General features: G+C 41.5%; 1 protein-coding gene across 4 annotated transcripts in view; it reads right to left on the bottom strand.

Annotated features, from left to right (window-relative positions):
- CC2D2A (coiled-coil and C2 domain containing 2A) overlaps positions 1–19599 on the bottom strand; it is a 136768-nt gene that overhangs the window by 80346 nt on the left and 36823 nt on the right. For 3 of the 4 annotated variants that reach the window (XM_041751336.1, XM_041751339.1, XM_041751337.1), the window contains 6 exons: positions 17526–17627; positions 16627–16800; positions 11728–11899; positions 7951–8087; positions 7205–7336; positions 927–1136 (listed from right to left, as the gene is read on the bottom strand). In XM_041751336.1, coding sequence (XP_041607270.1) covers positions 927–1136; positions 7205–7336; positions 7951–8087; positions 11728–11899; positions 16627–16800; positions 17526–17627 — 927 coding nt within the window. The remainder of the gene's footprint in view (positions 1–926; positions 1137–7204; positions 7337–7950; positions 8088–11727; positions 11900–16626; positions 16801–17525; positions 17628–19599) is intronic. The other variant, XM_041751338.1, reaches the window with a different exon arrangement.

Consider the following 19599-nt stretch of genomic DNA (forward strand, 5'->3'; position numbering starts at 1 on the left):
TGCAAGTTTTGAGTTAGACACTACCACCTACTGCAAATTACATTCCTTGAACCACCCACTCCTCCAGGGCAAAATGATGCCAGCAAATCTGTGAATGGATGTTCAAGCTTCCAGCTATTCCCACACTTCCACCAAAATGAACTCTCACAGAGCTCTTTCTTCTATTCTTAAAAAATAAAATGAGTAATAAAGAACAGTGTATGTCCCTCCCTGTTCTGCAGCCCATATAATCACGTTGCTCATGACAAATGTTGCTTTTATGTGTGTGTCTCAGAAATAAGGTTTCTTTCAAGGCTAAAAGTGGATCATTTTGGGTCCTGGATATACAGTGATATTTTTGTGAACAGATCATAAAACCGTAGACTCAAAAGAAGGAAATGTGGAATTATCTCTTATTTGGGCAGTAGATTTTAAAGTCAGGATGTCGGACTAAAGTTGCCCATAGTCAAAATTACTCAAGAAAATTCCATTGGAAATAAATGCCAAAAAGCCATTTCTTTGAGCATCATTGGAAACAAATGACTCATATTTGGGTACCACGTTATGGCAAATTACATGTAAAGATGAGAATGTCTCTAAGGACAGAGAGATTCTCAAGCCATGAATGGTCTCAGCATCTGAAATCACACAAGCAAAACACAGCCACATTATCTTCCATTAAATGCCCACCCCTCATAGGTGAGATTACTTGCACTGTTTGCACAAACCTTTCTCTTTAAGCCAATGTGTGCCACTGAATATGTGCATGTGAAATGTACTTTGTCATATGCTTCCTTTTGCTTGCAGGTAGAACAATCTATCACACACCCTAGGCCAACGGGGCTCAAGAAAAAAGGTGCATGAACATTTGCTGCTAGCAAGTATTTTTGTTGCTTGGGCTCATCAGAAGAACCAATCCCCTTAGCAGTAAGAATGGAAGAGTGTACCTTATCAGTAAGGAATTTTGCCTTGTTTCTCTGGTGTCTTGCAAGGTACTGGTCATATAATTGAGCCAACTTGGCTGCCAAAACATGCTCTCGGCTAAAACAGGGATGATGAGTGAAGATTAACCCTGAAATATCAATGTCCAATTGGAAATTTCCAGGGGTGTCTCCAGATCCAATCATGTGCTGACTTCTATGGACATATTTTATGGCCTGTTAAAGAGAGCAGAGTATGGGGGGACCCCAGTTAAAGCACTTACTGGATCATGATGATCTAATGTGTCATGGGACCACAGCCAGATGCACCAGTAGCCGCAATAAGAATATACGGGTTTATTTATTTATTTTTATTCTAAAAATAAATTCATTTCATATTTCCCACCCTCCTAGATTAATATACTATTAATGTATACTTAGGACTTATAATTTCCTTTAGGACTTCAACACAGTGTATCTTCATTTATTTGAATAAAATTACAAGTTTTCTCCTATAAAATAACATTCAGTCTGTCTTTGATGAGAAAACCAACAGACTTTTTTGCTTCAAAAATATCCTTGTAAAACTGGGATGTGTTTACAAATGGGAGGCCTAAATAGGAATGAATTGACGATATCTCTGTACCTTCCACAATATGCTGAGTTGAGCTTCCATTTGCATTTATAGGAAGGGAAGAGCACCCCTGCTGAGATCATATCCCATTGATATTTTGTGTCTTATAGAAACCCTAGTTCTGATTATTAATATCCTTACACTTCAGACTGCCACAATGGAGGGCATAATTCTTCTTCTCTTCCATTCAGATAAAAGTATTCAATTATAACCCACATTTGTGTTAGAAGGTTTTTTTTTTGTTTGTTTGTTTTTTGTTTTTTAAAGAGCAGTTGGAGGGGGGTTCAGGGGAAGGGTGGAAGGAGAAGGAGAGCATCCCAAGCAGGCTCCACGCCCAGTGCCTGTACCCAACACAGGGCTCAATCTCATGACCCTGAGATCATGACCTGAGCCAAAATCAAGAGTTGGTCGCTCAACTGACTGAGCCATCCAGCCACCCCCATATTAGAAGTTTTTAATCTGCATATGGTCACTATGTGTCTTATGATTACTCAGACTACAGAGATTAATTAAAAAATTTCCACCTCACAAAGACATGTACAGCTGAATATCATTCCTCAGACTTAACAGAAAATCCCTCTCTAATTGCTTTCCTCCTGTTGGTTCTTGCTTTGCCTTTCCTCTTGCCATGGGGTTCCAGAGTTATGAGATCACTCAGGGTGTGGCTCTCAGGTTCCATCTTGTACTCTTGGTATGAGTAAGAAATGTGGGTAGCACAGCCCAATTTACCTGAAATGTTGCCCAGGACACCTATACTTCATTTCTCTTTCCCCAAATCTGCATTAGCCCATGGTCAAATGATTGCTGGTGGTCTCTGCCTTAGACTCTAGCTCACCCATGTAAAAAAACCTTCCAGGACTCTAATAGTCACTGGGCTAGACTGCTTGAAAGACCCCAACTCTCTTCCTATTAAGGAGAAAGACTCTCAGTTCCTTGTCTTCCTTTTGGTTAAATATATTGTCTTTTGCTATATACTGAGAACTATCATGAAAATAGTGGAAATAATTTCTTCTAAGAATAAATGATATTTATAGAACATATTATTTTAATGTTGAAATTGATTTGATTCTTCATTTTTCAATTGAAAACCAAAAACCAAAACTATCAGAGGTGATGCAAATGGATTACCTACTGATGTTCTCAGTGTGTGTGGAGGTGTATGCCAATGGAGAAAGAAATTTAAAAGCTATAGAGGGATGGCTGGGTGGCTCAGGCATTTGAGCAACTGACTTTTGTTTGTCTCAGGTCATGATCTTGGGATCATGGTATCAAGCCCCAAGTTGGGCTCCATGCTTAGTAGGGAGTCTGCTTTTCTCTCTTCTCTCTTCCTCTCCTCTGACCCCCACCCTGCTCATGCACTCTCTCTCTCTAAAATAAATAAATAAATCTTAAAAAAATAAAATAAAAAATAAAAGATGTACAGAAATGAATAAACATCGGTGGGATTAAAACACAAGTTTCTATATTCGCCCTAGGAAAATATAGGAACAGAATTTATTCAGATTCAGAATAAAATTCTATTCAGAATCTATCCAGTCCAGAGCCTGCAGTAGATTCTGTGGCTGTTGTTCTGGTCCTCCCCGGGAAGCATTCTCATTCCCATCTTCTGGGCATACATGTCCTATTGACAGTGTGATTCTTGGAGGAAAAGATGGGATCCTTTCCCCCAGAGCTGTTAAGCTTAGATTACCAAGGGTCGTACCTCCTAACACGTGAAGAATTCTGGCTTTTCTATAAGAGGAGGAAATGAAGCCTGTCAACATTCAAGGAGAACCAGAGAAAAGAGAGGTAGAGAGAGAGACTGGCAACATGGAGTCGCTGGTCCCAGCCCCTAAGGTCCTGGTTCCCAAAGCCCTTCCTTCATTTTTATGATTTATCTTTAGCTCCTTCTCAGTTTTGTGGGCCACCAAGTTCTCTCTTACCTTAAGCTAGTTTGCACTTGATTCTGTCATCTGCAACCCAAAGAGTGCTGGCACATGCAGTGCTTATAACATAGTAGGTGACCAGTGCTCTATGAAACATTGGTGAGAATGGTGGAGGGGGAGTGGTAATTAACAAGGAGGTTGGAATCATGGTAAATTCCTCAAAATAGTAGGCAGTTTTCCAAAGGGGAGGCTCCTACACATATTCCTGGCCTCCCCGGAATGTCATGCCAACTTCTAATCACAGAATCTTCAACTTTTTAAAAGAGTAAACTCTATGCCCAACGTGGGGCTCAAACTCATGACCCTGACATCAAGAGTCACATGCTCTACTGACTGAGCCAGCCAGGTTCCCCTCACAGAATCTGTAACACATGACATTTCTGTCTACCCATACTAGGGACAGTCTAAGGCCATGTTTGAATATTGCTACCTCTATATTCTCTAAGTTTAGGACAACTAAGAGTATAGTGGACTTTCAGTTAAGGATGGGAAGAATAAAAATAAAAGAAGGAAGGAAGGGAAGGAATGAGGGAAAGATGCAAGGAAGGAAGGAATGGAGGGAAAGGAGGAAGGGAGGAAGGAGGGAGGTTGTTGGGATCGTTTTCAACAACCCTAACCCTACTTTACCGTCAGGATTAGGTGAACTGCATTTATATTGTTTATGTCTGATGTGCTAGGCCCTTGGCATTTTTTTTTTTTTATTTTTTAAGTTTTGGAATAGTTCCTTCTTAAGAGGTATTTAAGTGCATTCTTTTTCATTTGATGTTTAACTTTGTTTTTTGAGCCATATTGACTTTCTTTTTGTATTTCTCCATTTTTAACAGTCTTAACAAAGGCCTTAATTTAGGAAAAAAAGAATATTTCACTTTTAAACACTACTAATGGGGGATGGGTTTGGTCATTCCTGCTGGGTTAGCTTTGAGCCTGAGACCTCTGAGTCATAAATTCACCATTAATGGCCCAGGGAATTGCCAACTCCCAACCCAGCACACTGACTTGGTTTTCCAACTTGGATGCCAGGGTTAAACCAGAGCCCAGGAAATCCACTGCTCTGCAGTAGAGAGAGCTACAGAGAGGAATAACAAGGGCATCTCTTCTAGATACATTCAGCCAAGCTGAATCATTTTAATAACATTCAATTTGTACCTTGATTGAGGTGTCCCTATGTGCCAGCCTTCTGCTTGGTGCTAGGGTTAAAAGAAGAAGAAGACCCCATCTTTGCCTTAAGTCATTTTCAGGGTAGTGGGGAGGGAAAGGGGAGATGCATTAATAAGCTATCAATGAAGCCATCTTGCCCATCCATCTCCTCCTGTGCTCCTGCATCAGGTCAAAACTCCCAGATGGAAGGTATGTTTGGACATAAGACTAAAAATATAGGCCATATGCATTTAACATTTTTTTCTTAAAGGCAAGTCTGTTACATGGAATAGTAGAAAAACATGGGTTTTGACACTGGACAGATCTGAATAATACAGGAAAAGGTAAAAGTTAGTAATAAATAAAATTGTGAAAATATTAATCCAGAAAGAGATGCATTATGTTTTGAATCACTGGAAGGTTCCACAAACACATTCGCAAAATGACAGAGGTATTTGAGTTCACTGTGAATATAACAGGTAATGTATAATGGGGGAGCACACAGGGGGAATAATATCTCCTCCCTCTAATTTAAACTTGTATCCTGCTCACACATTCTAACATATGCTGCATACTTTGCTATGTTCAAAGCCCAACCCTCCAAGAAATGACCTTGAAAGTCTCTAGTCTCTTCTCTAACTTCTTTTGCTCTACGACGCTGGACAGCCAGCTCCTCTGAGTGGGACGTTCTCCTTCTCTTCTTCCACATTTCTGCACACAAGATGGGGAGATCTCCCCTCTCACAGTTATTGGGAGAATGTCCCACCTTCACGGCTCCTTCCCTGGAGAGAAGGAAGAATGTGACTGGAGAGACAGCTGGAGCTTGAGAGCCATTGGTCTGGGTTCTCTGCTATCCCTTCTTCGTTCCGGGTTCTCTGCTCTCCCTTCTTCGTTCTCTCCTGAGAGGCTGCTTACTGGCTGGGAGCGTAATTCAGGGGAGATGGAGCAGAAAGCCCATCTGGTCTTGGGTCTGGTGGCATTCTTCTGTCTAGTTTACCCTAAATATCACTGATCTGCATCCCTCTCTGACCCCCATGCATTTCTCCACTAGCTCACAACTTCTGAAAAGACACAAAATGAATTGGCTCCCTTAATACCCAACTCAACATAGTATTTACTCTTTGATTTTCTCATTGCTATCCATAATTTAATGCCTCATATATCAGTGTTTGCTGCTGAAATGGATGAAAGGTGAAAGGAGACTGGTTACCAGCTATGTGCTCAAGGTGATGACTGTCTCCATCACCAATTATATCGAGTACCTGTCATGTAAACAACTAGATGACAAATCTCTCAGTGACTGTGACTTGGGCTTATTGTTTTGTGACCATCTAATCCCATGATCACATTTCCACACAAAGTAGCCACTCATTAATAGTTGTCTATAACAACAACACAATTCTAGAGAAATTCACAATTTTAAAAAAAAAGGGGCATACAGTTACATCATCTTAATACTCACAATGATCCTCTGAGGTAGAGAAGATGATTCTTGTTCCTATTTTTCAATTAAGGAAATGGGCACAGAGGTAAAGGGATCCACCCCAAGTCACAAAGTAGGCATTAGTAGGACAGTTCAGGTGCTCCAACTTGCACCTGCATCTTCCCTGTTGGTCACCCCACTTTATAGGATGATTGTTAAATCTCCTCATTCTCTTTCACTTTATCCGTGGTGAAATATTACAAATATAAAATTACATGGGTTTCTGAAGGAGGTGATCTTTGCTTAGTTCAGGAAAGCAAGAGCAATATAATTAAGCACTAAGGCAGGATGCTTTGTCTGTTTACCACTACCCATAACTTGCTGAGTCTGTTCCAAGGATTTGAATGTACTATCTCTACCCATCTGCACAACTATCCTAGGAGGTAGGTGCTATTATGATGTCCTCTTTACAGTTGAAGAAATTGCAACAAGGATAGATTAAGGGCCAAATTTTCCCAATGAGCATTAGTGCCTGGACTCAAATCAGGTGGTTTGCCACCAGACCTTAGGAAAACACAGTAAAAAGGACTTGCAAGGATAGAAAATCCCTGGTTGGGAGCACCTGGCTTTGTTGGTTAAGTGGCCAACTCTTGATTTTGGCTCGGATCATGATCTTAGGGTTGCAAGATGGAGACCTTGTGGCCTCTACGCTCAGTGAGGAGCCTGTTTGAGATTCTTTCTCTCCTTTTCCCTCTGCCCTTCTCCCTGCTCCTGCACATACTCTGTTTATAAAGAGAAAATCTCCAGTTATATAATGAAGAGACAATGAGTAGGAAATAATCCTGTAGCATCTATGAGACAGCAGAGAAATAAAAAAATAAGGCCAGCTAACTGGGATATGCAAAGAAAGTCACTGATTAGCTCTTTCTACCCGGGAACACGGTCCTTGGTTAAGAAAGGATTAGATGAGCATAGCAGACGCGCTCTTATATAATACACCTGCTGTGTGTTCTTTATGTGTAAGGTAGTAAACTTTAAAAACAAACAACAAACACCAAAGTAGAATGTTATGAATTTAGTACCCCAAGGTATTCAAAGAGCGAAGCACTTTCAAGCACATTCATGTATTAAAAATGGGAATAAAAGTCTACTTTTTGCTAAAAAAAAAATGGGGAGGTGGGCTCACCTTTTTATACAATGTTTCAAGTTCTGCCTTAATGTCTTCTTCCTGTGTCAACATTGGTGGTCTTGAAGGAAACCCCTTGGTGGGATTTGGCAGTGCTAGGATTCTCCCATCATCTCCAAACCACTTTCTTCCCTGCAGATCAAGCAGAGGGAAGAACACCATTTTCTTTTAACTGGATAGAAAATGGTTTACAGGATAAGCAACATTTGCAAGAAAATTCTGGGTTGACACACACATATCATGCACCCTCCCCTGTCCTGATAGATCTTTAAAAAAAGCCTTGTTTCCACTAGCAACTGAGTCTTCACTAATACCCCCCCACAATTAGTTTAGGATACAGTCCTTACTCCCCTCCAAAAAAAGCATTTTACAAAAAGCTTACAGGAGTACTTAAGAGAAAATGCACTTCCTATTCATTAAAAATTGGAGAAAAAAACCAGAGGGGGAAAAACAATTGAAAACATTCTATCCGTGTACAAGTAAACATTTCTGTGAATTGAGAAAAAGTCGCCAACATCTGACTCAGCAGGAGAATCCCAAGCCCTGCCAGCAGCAGATGGGTTTTGAGCAGGGGAGAGGGTGTGTGGTTTGAGGATCACCAAACGTACTGAAAGACAAATTAAAAAAGAAAAAAAAAATGAACCACTGTCTGTAGAGAGGAGAAAATGAGCATGAGGGTGTGGTGACTGTCTCCAATAGGGAGAGTCATCCATGGGCTTCAAGTGCCACAGGAGCTGCATGCTTACGGGGTCCTGCGTCAGCAGCCTGTTCTCCACGATGTTCTGACAGGTGCGAGGCACCTCTGGTCTTGCTCCAATATAAAGGCCTTCGTCTTCCAGAAATCTGGGCTGCACATTCTCAGGAAGCTTTTTATACGTGGGCACTAGATAATGCATAAATAAAGACAAGCAACATTGGTACCAACCTACACATTTCAAATTGCAATTTGGTGCGCTAAAACAACCACTGGAAACTTCACTTATCTTCTTGGAAGTTGCAAACACTCCATATTAATTTCTAGAAGCAGAACCAAGGAAAAGAGGAATGTGTTCACTTGTCATATCATGCTGTAGAATCATGACATGATTCCACATCTTACTCACCAGGGTGGCATACTGAGGGGAGGGTGGTATTGAAATCAAAGGAGCTGCTGCACCTCTCACTGCCAGAACAAACCTGGGTGGGGCACTGCTTCGAACACTTTCCTTCTGTACAAAAGGGGTGATAACCTGTACTCACTGGGTTCTTGGAAGAATTTAATGAGATAAAGTATGAGAAGATGCTTTGGAAGTTAAAAAAGAGGATAAGTGAGAGCAGGAAGGGAAGCTTTTCTCGGTAGGCCCCCTTCATTTGCACTTACTCAAGAAGGCTGAGAGGGAAAGAGCTGGGGATGGGGGCCTGATGGCATGGCCGGTCCCAGTTTGTGGGGTAACCCTAAGCACTGTGAGGTGGTGTGCAGGGCTGGGGTGGAGGGAGGGCCTTACAGATTACCAGCAGCATGTTCTGGTCAAGAGGGTGGCCCACTGAAGGTTCCCCCGGAAGAGACTGAGTGGGTCTTCAGTTCTGGAAAGATCACTGGGCTTGCTTGGGTAGAGTAGGCCAGAGGAGAAATAAGAAGCAGCCAGGGGACCTGGGAGCTTCCAGAGGTAATTCGGGAGTTCATGAGGAAAGGTGGAGAGTCTCTTTTGTTTATAATTATCTCACTCTAAACCTCGCCGAATCCCTGAATTTGCTAATTTTCCTGCATGTGGCCATTTGGACATTCAGTTTTCCAAACTCACCCACAAAAAACAATGTCAGCGTTCCTGGAAAAACCAACGTTGGAGTCGGGGTGGGGGGGGGTGGGGGCGGCGGGTGTAAACCATTGTTTTCCCTTTTCATCTGCTCCCCACCACTCACAGGGCTGGCACCAACCCTGCACCAACACAGTGGTCTTCTAAGGTTTTCATGGAAATGTTTTTGAGCACTTGCTCACTCTGTGGACATTTACTGGTTGTGGACACACTATCATGCATACACAATTAAACCAGGAAAGGATGAGATTAAAAATATGTGCCAGTAGAAGCCTTGACATCTGCTTCCTGTATCCCAGGGGGGCGGACACGCTCTACTTTGGCAACCATTTGCCAAGCAGTGACAAGAACAGCATGAGTAACAGAAAGCACCAGTAACAGAAAGCATTATTACTTTTTTTTTTTTTGCATTATTACTTTTGATCCCCAGCCCAGCACAGGCGCTTTGCTCCTGCGATTCTTCTCAGTGCTCAAAGGAAAAAGAAACTCCCAGAGTCATGTCGTAGGATCGTTTCATTTCCTCCTCTTTTCAGATGAGACTCTGAGAACGGAGGAGCTCGCTAGAGGTCATACCTCAGGGAGGAGGAGCTGGGGCAGGGTGGTTCCCCAACTCCTGTTTGCCAGGCCAGGGGTCGCCTCCCCAGAGGGCCTTCCCTTTACGCTTCTGCTTTTTCATCTGTAAACTGGGCATGAGAATGAACACTTCTCCAGCCCTGGTGTGGGGCCAAGTGAGCTGGTAACACATCAAGTGCTTAGAAAGAAAGCTGGTGGAAGAAGTACACAGAATGCATCTGCTATTATTGTTACGGCCAAGTTGTAACCCTTCGGTGCTTTTCCCAGCTACCTATTATATTTTTTTATTTTTAGAAAGATTTTATTTATGCATTTGAGAAGGAGAAAGTGAGCATGAGCAGGGGGAGAGGCAGAGGGAGAGGAAGAAGCAGACTCTCCACTGGGCAGGGAGCCTGATGTGGGGCTCGATCCCAGAGTCCAGGGATCATGACCTGAGCCCAAGGCAGATGCTTAACTGACTGAGCCACCCAGGTGCCCCCCAGCTACCTACTTTAGAAGGAAACTTGAGATGTCCAACAAATTCTAATACTTAGAACCATACACGATTCAAGATGATCTATCAAAATGGAACAATAATTTATCGTTGGCTTGGCATTTAATTGGAACTCAGAACATGACAAATGAAAAGAAATCCAACTCCCAGGTAAAATGAGTGCACCCCTTCCCAGGCTGAGGGCGAGCCTGCCATTTTAAGTGTGAACTACCAGCTAACTAACTGGGGGGGCTCCTTCAGGCACTCTCAGGAGGAAAGAACATTCCAGGGGAAAAAAGAGTATAGGGAAACCCAGGGCCAAAATGAAGCAAGAGGCAGCCAGTAGGAGTCAATCTGATGGCCCCTGCTCTAGAACTCCAATCCTTGTCCCCCAGGTGAGGAACCTCAGCCAACCTGCTTTGCACCTCCCTTAGAATTTCTGAAGTAATCACATCCTATTGCACGCTAGTGGGATGCCTGGTGGCTGGGGGCTCCCAGATAGTCTCAGGATGGTGCTGGCACCCAGGGGGAACCAGCCATGGAAGTAGAGTGTTGGAACTTTTGGCCACTGCTGCTTTCATCCCCACCTCTGGGAGAAAGAGAGGGACTAGAGAGTTCAGTAATCAACAATGGCAATGATTTGGTCTCTCATGTCTACATCAGAAGCCTCCATACAAATCCTAACTGAAGGGCTTTGAGGAGCTTCCTGGTTGATGAACAGGTAGAGGCACTGGGAGGATGGTGCCTCTGAAGGGGGGATGGAAGGGGATGGAAGCTCCATACCCCTTCACATGCCTTGCCCTATGACTCACTTCATCTGTGTGCTCTCTCATACCCTAATTAAAAAAAATTATTTATGAATTTGAGAGCAAGAGAGAGAACAGGGGGAGGGGCACAGGGAGAAGCAGTCTCCTCACTGAGCAAGGAGCCCAACACAAGACTTGATCCTGGGACCCCAGGATCATGACCTGAGCTGAAGGCAGATGCTTAACCAACTGAGTCATCAGGCTCTCCCATACCCTTTATTATATGATAAACCAGTAAATATAAGTGTTCCTTTGAGTACTATGTGCTGTTGAACAAATTACCTAACCTGAGGAGGGGGTCATGGAACCCCTAATTTGTGGAAAAATCAAATAGAAGTATGGGTAACCTTGGGACCTGCTACTTGTGTGACTGGTGTCTAAGTAGAGGTAGTTTTGTGGGACTGAGTCCTTAATTTGTGGGGTCTGTGTGAACTCCAGGTAGATTGTGTCAGAACTGAATTGTAGGATACCAGGCTGGTCTTGGAAAATTGGTTGGTGTGGGGAAAAAAACTCCAAACATCTGATCACAGCAGTGTTCTAGAAGGGTTGAGTGTAAGTAGAGGATGAAAGAGAGATTTTCCTTCTCATAGCCTGAATCTCAGAGTCTCTCCTGATCTCTGCCCCGAGAGCTGGTCACTGATTTGATGAGGGGTCACCCCATCTCATCCTTGTTTCTTGTGCTATTCTCTCAGTGAGTGTTTGTTCAAAGGCATTTTCTCATGTTCTTTTTTTTTTTTAATCTGAAGAAATTTCTTGATTACTAACTCAGATTAGAAATTGGAATCTGCTATGGAAATTGGACTTCCTCAGACAGTAGCCGCAGTTCACATGAAGGAAAAGTTGCCCATACTGAGCAGGAAGGCAAGAAAGAGCAAGTACCTGTCAGTCTACTGGGTACGAACAGGAGTTCTTTTTCCCTCTGCAGCCTAACGTGAACGCTTTCGTAATCTGCAGGTCTGACTGCCACAAAATCCTCGGCTGCGTGGTCCAAGCCCAGTAGAAAATCCTCGGCATCCTTAGCACTAAGCAGCTCTTCCTCATCCTGCATTACCTTAAACAGTAAGAAAATATCATGCTATGATTACTAGTTTACTTAGAAAAATAATGACATTAAACTCATCTAACAAGGTATCTTATTAGATCGTGTTTATTTATTTATTTATTTATTTATTTATTTATTTATTTATTTATTCCTGAGAGACACACAGAGAGGCAGAGGCAGAAGCAGGCTTTCTGCGGAGAGTCTGATGTGGAACGCAATCCCGGGACCCTGGGATCATGACCTGAGCCAAAGGCAGATGCTCAACCACTGAGCCATCCAGGCAATCCCCTTTTAATATTTTTTTAAATAAAGCATAAGACTCGATGGCCTTTCTGTTTTGCAAGTGGGTTTTCTTTGTTTTTTGCTTTTCCATATACTCGGAAAATGTCAAAATCAGAATGGGCTGAGGTCTGAAGAGTTTTGCTGGGTAAAGCAACTGAAATCTCAGCAACTCTGGCCTCCTTTGAGGGTGTGCATTTTTCCACATTTACTTAAAGTACTTGGGTTCAGAAGTATGCTAACCTTCCCCTGGCATGGACCCCAGGGCAGGACACTGTGAGTACTGTTCACACGATGCTCAGGCTGCCTGGGTTTGCATCCCAGCTCCAACCCACACCACCTGCGTTATTTTGTGAAACTTACCTACCATTCTAATTCTCGGTTTTTTCAACTGTAAAATGGGGATATTAACAGAGCTCACCTCTTAGGGTTTTGTAAGGATAGAATTAACAGACACAGGTAAAAATTCTAAGCACTGGGCCTGGAATCACAAATGCTAGCTTGCAGCATGTTAATTTGGAGTATTTTTTCTTCCTCTTCTCCATCTCCTTCTTACTTACTTTTCTCCTTCCTTTCTTTCTTCTCCTCCTCATTTTTTTTAAAACTTAAAGCCTGATGCCCATTTATGAGCAACAACCTTTAAAATCCCATGGAGATTTGCTCAGATGGTAGCCTCACTACCTGCTTCTTAATATTTCTTCCCAAATAACCAAAACAATGAGAAGGGGAAGTAAATATACAAGGTAACCAAGCTCCCAGCACAACTTGAGTACACAAAATACCAAAAACTTTGAAAAAGTAAAAAGAGAAGTGTCCTAATTTCAGTGGGTGATTTTTCTCACTTGTGTCCCTTTTTGCTTTATGATGAGCAGAGATGGGCTGAGAAAAACTGCAGAGAAGACAGAAAAGGAGAGCTACACATGATCTAAAAGCTCTGCCAGAAAGGCTAAATCCACTTTGAGTATAAAAATACTGAAAAAAGGGTCTGAGCAGACAAGAGCATGGAGTGTGGGGGAGGGGTTTCACAGGGGGCATGATTTCAAAGGGCGGTTTTAGGAACATGGACCTACCAGGGGAGACACATGCCCAAGAGAGGAGGCTTTTGGAGAGAAGTGTCACAATTTCAGAAGCCTACAGATCTGTTGATAGCCCTGCCTTCCAAAAGTAGACCCCAGTTCTCCTCCCTTTCTGTATGCGCTGTACTTAGTGATGCAGGATAAGAGTGCAGTTATGTAGCTTCCAACTCTATGTCAGGAAGAGCACTGTGGCTTCCTCCTTGCTTTCTCTTGGAGCACTAGCTTTAGGAGAAATCTGTCACATCATGAGGACACTCAAGCAGCTTCCTGGGGAGGTCTGGACCGAGGTCTCCGGCTAATACCCAGCGCTTGCTGGGCAGAGGAATAAGCCACCTTGGAGGCAAAACCTCCTGACCCAGTCAAGCTTTCAAATGATTGCATTCTTGGCTGCCTTGCCTGCAACCTCAGGAGACATCCAGAGTCAGAGCAAGCTGAATACTGATTTGTGAAACAATTACTATTGAATAAGCTTAAGTATTCCCACATTTCCATAAACCTAGGTAAAAAGTTACATTTTTACTTTGTTGCTTGTGCTTAGGTGTCATATCCAAAAACTCATTACCAGGACCCATGTCAAAGGGCTTTTTTTCCTGTTTTTTTTTTTTTTTTTTTTCCCTAGGAGTTTCATGGTTTCAAGGTCTTACATTTAAGCCATTAATCCATTTTGAGTTAATTTTTTGTAAGTGGTGTAAGGTGGGGGTCTACTTTTATTCTTTTGCATGGGAATATCCAATTATCCCAGCACCATTTATTAAAGAGACGATCTTTTCCTCCATTGAGTATTCTTAACTCCCTTGTCAAATATTAGTTGACCGTAAGTGCTTGGGTTTAGTTCTGGGCTCTTGATTCTGCTCCATTGGCCTATTTGTGGGTTTTTATGCCATTACCCTGCTGTTTTGATGACCAGCTTTATAGTATAGCTTGAAATCAAAGTTTGATGCCTCCTGCTTTGTTCTTCTTCTCAGGATTACTTTGGCTTTTGGGATCTTTAGTGGTTCCACATAAATTTTAGGAGTGTTTTTTCTACTTTTGTAAAATGTGTCATTGAAAACATTTATAGAGATTGCATGGAATCTACAGATGGTTTTTGACAGTATTGACATTTTAATATTAATTCTTCTGATCCATGAACATGGGATAACTTTACATTTATTTGTGTCTTCTCTGATTTCTTTTATCAGGATCCTACACTTTTCAGAGTACAGGTCTTTCACCACCTCAGGTAAATTTATTCCTAAGTATTTTATTGTTTTTGATACTGTTGTAAATGGGATCAATTTCTTTATTTCTTTTTCAGAAAATGTGTTGTTACTGTAAAGAAACATTACTAGTTTTCCTTTTGTTTTTAAAGATTTTACTTATTTATTTGAGAGAGAGAGAGAACATGGATGGGAGGGGAGAAGGAGAAGATGAGGGAGAAGCAGACTCTCTGCTGAGCAGGAAGCCCAATGTGGTGCTTAATTTCAGAACCCCAGGATCATGATCTGAGCTGAAGACAGATGCTTAACAAACTGAGCCACAAAGGCACCCCACACTACTGGTTTTTGTATGTTAATTTTGTATGCTACAACTTTACTGAATTCATTGATTAGATATAATAATTTTTTTGTTGAGTCCTTAGGATTATCTCTATATAAAGTCATAGCATCTGCAAATAGAGATCATTTTTTTTCCAATTCAGATATCTTTAATTTCTTTTTCTTGCCTGATCTTTTTTATTTTATAAAGATTTTATTTATTTACTCATGAGAGACACACAGAGAGAGGCAGAGACACAGGCAGAGGGAGAAGCAGGCTCCATGCAGGGAGCCCGATGTGGGACTCGATCCTGGGACTTGATCCCAGGACTCCAGGATCATGCCCTGGGCCGAAGGCAGGGTCTAAACCACTGAGTCACTGGGGGTCCCTTGCCTGATTGCTATAGTTAAGACTTCTAGTATTATGTTGAAATAGGAGTGGTGAGAGTGGGCACCATTGTCTTGCTCCTGATCCTAGCGGAAAAGCTTTCAACCTTTATTGAGTATGTTACCTGTGGGTTTGTCATAGATAGCCTTTATTATGTTGAACTATGTTCCTTCTATGCCTAAGAGTTTTTATCAAAAATACATATTGAATTTTGTCAAATTTGTTTTCTGTATCTATTAGAATTTCTTTCCTTTTTAAAAATTAAAAAAATATTATTTATTTCTTTTTTTTTCAGTTTTATTGAGATATAATTGACATGTCCACATCTTTTTTTTTTTTTGAAGTAAACTCTGCATTCAATATGGGGTTCAAATTCATGACTCTGAGATCAAGAGTTGCAAGTTTTACCTACTGAGCAAGTCAGGCTCTTTGAATTTCTTTCCTTTTTAATGCTGAATAATTTTCCATTGTATGTATATGCCACATTTTGTTTATCCATTTATCTGCTGATAGATACTTCCGTTGCTTTTACCTTTTGGCTATTGTGAATGCTTCTCTCAGCATTAAGTATACAAGTATCTAAGTATCTGAGTGCCTGCTTTCTATTCTTTTGGGTATATACCCAGAAATGGAGTTGCTGGAACATAGTAATTCCATGTTTAAATATTTGAGGAATGACCAGACTGTTTTCAGAGCAGCTGCACCATTTTACATTGCCATCAGCAATGCACAAGGGTCTAGTTTCTCAACATTCTTGCCAGCAGTAGTTCTTTTCTTTCTTTTTTTTAGAAAAATAATAGCTATTCTAATTTGTGTAAAATTATCTCATTGTGGTTTTGATTTGCAGTTCTCTAATGATTAGTGATGTCAAGCTTATTTCATGTACTTATTGGCCATTTGTGTATCTTCTTTGCCGAAACGTCTATTCAAGTCCTTTCTCCATTTTTTTAATGGTATATTTTATTTTGTCTCACATGTGCCACACACAATTAGAGTCTGAGTCATAGCTTGGGTGTGGAATGGGGCACAAAAAGCTAATCACCTGTGAGGTTGTGGGGAAAGAGAGAGAGAGAGAGAGAGAGAGAGAGAGAGAGAGAGAGAAAGGCTTCATTTGCCTTGGAAGGGCAAACATTTTGCATATGAAATGAGTGCTAATCATTGTCTGGAGTCCAGCAAGAAAAATCTGTAAGCTGCCTTGTTCTGCTTTTTTTCTTTTTCCATGAGAGAAAGGGACAGATTTAATCAAGGTCCTTATTACCCAAATTGTGGGGTAAAATCAAAGGCTACAGAAAGTAATGTGAACGTAGTATTCCCATGGCTTTCAACTAAAGCATGATGAGCTGTTCTGTGTGGTGGTGGAAGGTTTGTCCTCAGCCGCTTTCTTTCTGGCAAAGATGTCATCGTCATCATTGTCACCATCATGGTCATTAATGTCATCATCATCCCTCATCTCATTCCCATTGTAATATTAAATACCGTTTTGTGTTCTCCATGCACAGTTGGCTCTTCTTCCTCTCCTTCCTCCTCCTCTTGTTTAGTTTCATCTCTATTTCTGGCTTGTGATTTTTCCTCTGATTCCTCTGGTTCAGGATCATAGTTGAAAGTGAAGAAGTTATAGGCTTCTTCGGGAGAAGGGAAGCCAGGTGGAACCTAAGAAGCAGCAAACAAAAGAATTTCAGATTGTATAAGCTGAGGTGAGTGCCACACAGTTCACTCACAGCAGCTTGATGTTAATGACATCGGGCACATTCTAGGCATCCTAAGCTTATTACCTTTTTTTGAAGGTATGAGATTACTTGTCACAAACTTTAACAAGTGCAATAGGCAATTGGTGGCTTCCTCTAATAAGTCAACTTTAATGAGTTATGTTTTGATAAACCAGTATACATTCTCAGAGGCACATAAATATATTTTTTCCAGCAGTAAAAGCTTTTGAAAAGATTATTAAAATACCAGAAAGTAATTCATTATTTTATAGACCAAAGCTGAGATAGTTTAATTTAATTATGAGCAATCCAGGGGTCTTCTAACTTAAAAGAAAAAAAGGCTTTTTTTGGTTTTGATTCTTCTTGATTGGTACCCCCTTTTTTCCCCATAATGAAAGCTGGTACAACTTCAGAGCTGAACAGTCTAATTGCTAACATTTCCTGGCCTTCCATGCAGTTCCTGTCACCCAGTCAGGCAGTATTCTAATCTCTCCTGCTGGATCCTAGCATTTTAAAGGTAGAAATCAGTTCTTATACCTTTGTAGGCTCCATGGCAACAAGACTCAGGGTATGTATATAGGCATCTCTCATTGGATATTTTTGAAAAACACAAACTAACAAAAAACATGATTTAAAGAATGCATGATTCAGAAAGACAAGATTTCTCACCGGGGGTTTAGACTTGATTTTTTGTGCAGAATCACGGAACTTTACTCTTGAGTAGCTTTGGGAATCGTCTTCTTGTTTAGTCCTTTGTACCTTTTCACCTGGCTATATGAGTGGAAAAAAGGATAGACTGAACCTTTATTTATTATTTAAAAAATGGATTTATTTATTTATTTATTTATTTATTTATTTATTTATTTATATTTATGAGAGAGAGAGAGAGAGAGAGAGAGAGAGAGAGAGAGCTTGCACCAGTGAGGGGAGGAACAGAGGGAGAGGGACAAGCAACACCATACTGAGCGTGGAGCCTGATGTGGGGCTTGATCTCATGACCCTGAGATCATGATCTGAGCCAAAATCAAGAGTTGGATACTCATTGGACTGAGCCATCCAGTTGCTCCAGGATATATAGAACATTTAAATCAAGAAACTAAAGATATTTCAAAACAAGCATTAACTCTTGAAGGGGAAACCCTGTGACCATTGATGCAGACCACCATTCCTAAGCAATGAAATAACTTACAAATGTCAAATGTATTTGAAGATTAAGGTTGCTGAGTATCTTCTCACTCAGCTCTGTCTCTCTCAAGACTGAACAAATACAAAATTTTATACTCAAAAGACCCTAAAATTACAAATGCTATTTCTTCTACAGATCTATAGATTATCTAGTTCAGAGGACCATTTCCAAACAACCTATGAAGAAAAGCATCAGTAGTGCCCGGATGTAAATAAATCTGACATACACACTCCAGGGCACAAGGCCTGTCCTCGTGAGCCCCTGGACCTGCTGTCCCCCTGGAAGCCAAGTTCTATGATACCTCAGTTTGCTAATTCTTTTTTTTTTTTTAAAGATTTTATTTATTTATTCATGACAGACACACACACACAGAGGGAGAAGGTAGAGGGAGAAGCAGGCTCCATGCAGGGAGCCCGATGTGGGATTCGATCCTGAGTATCCAGGATCATGCCCTGGGCCTATGGCAGGTGCTAAACCACTGAGCCACCCAGGGGTCCCTGCTAATTCTTAATACGGGGATTCCCTTTACCCTGTGATGGCCAATCCACGAAGGGTTGTTCCCACTTTATCCTCATCTTTGCTTCTTCTTCTTTTTTTTTAAAGATCTTAATTTATTCATGAGAGACACAGAGAGAGAGGCAGAGACATAGGCAGAGGGAGAAGCAGGCTCCCTGTGGGGAGCTTGATGCAGGACTTGATCCTAGTACCCTGGGATCACTCCCTGAGTCGAAGGCAGATGCTCAACCACTGAGCCACCCAGGTGTCCCTCCTCATCTCTGCTTCTAATCCACCCCTTACAGAACCTGGCTACTCTTCCTTTTCTACCCAGCACAATCCAAATACCAAGCCTTCCTTTTGACGGATTCTTAGCCATTCCAATAATATATCTAGATATTCATAATAGGAAAGGACAAACATATTCTACATGTGATGGAAACTTTGTTATTATCATCTGGACTGAGACTTGTGTCACAGCATGGAATAATTTTCATCAGGGCAAATGGAATGTTGTGTATTTGCACTCGGTTCCTTTCACATATCCTTCTCAAGTCCTACCTGTTTTTCCAGATCGTGTAAAGCTACTTCCTTTCCCAGACTCCTCTGTCCTAAAATGAAATCTCTTTTCTAGAATCTTATTGTCTGAGGTATATTAGGTGTTGTTCTGTAGAGCTTGGTAATCAAATGACAGGCTCTGAAGGCTGACCACCTGGCTTTGGTTTTTTTTTTTTTTTGAAGATTTTATTTATTTATTCACGAGAGACATGCACAGAGAGAGAGAGAGAGAGAGAGAGAGTGTCAGAGACACAAGCAGAGAGAGAAGCAGGCTCCATGCAGGGAGCCCGATGCGGAACTTGATCCCGGGACTCCAGGATCATGCCCTGGGCCGAAGGCAGGGGCTAAACCGCTGAGCCACCCAGGGATCCCCTGACCACTGGCTTTGAATCCCAGATTCATCACATACAGCTGAGATCACTTTTTTTTTTTTTAAGATTTTATTTATTTATGAGAGACACAGATTGAGGCAGAGATATAGGCAGAGGGAGGAGAAGCAGACTC

This window comes from Vulpes lagopus, chromosome 4 (assembly GCF_018345385.1).
Source record: "Vulpes lagopus strain Blue_001 chromosome 4, ASM1834538v1, whole genome shotgun sequence".
Taxonomy (NCBI): Eukaryota; Metazoa; Chordata; class Mammalia; order Carnivora; family Canidae; genus Vulpes; species Vulpes lagopus.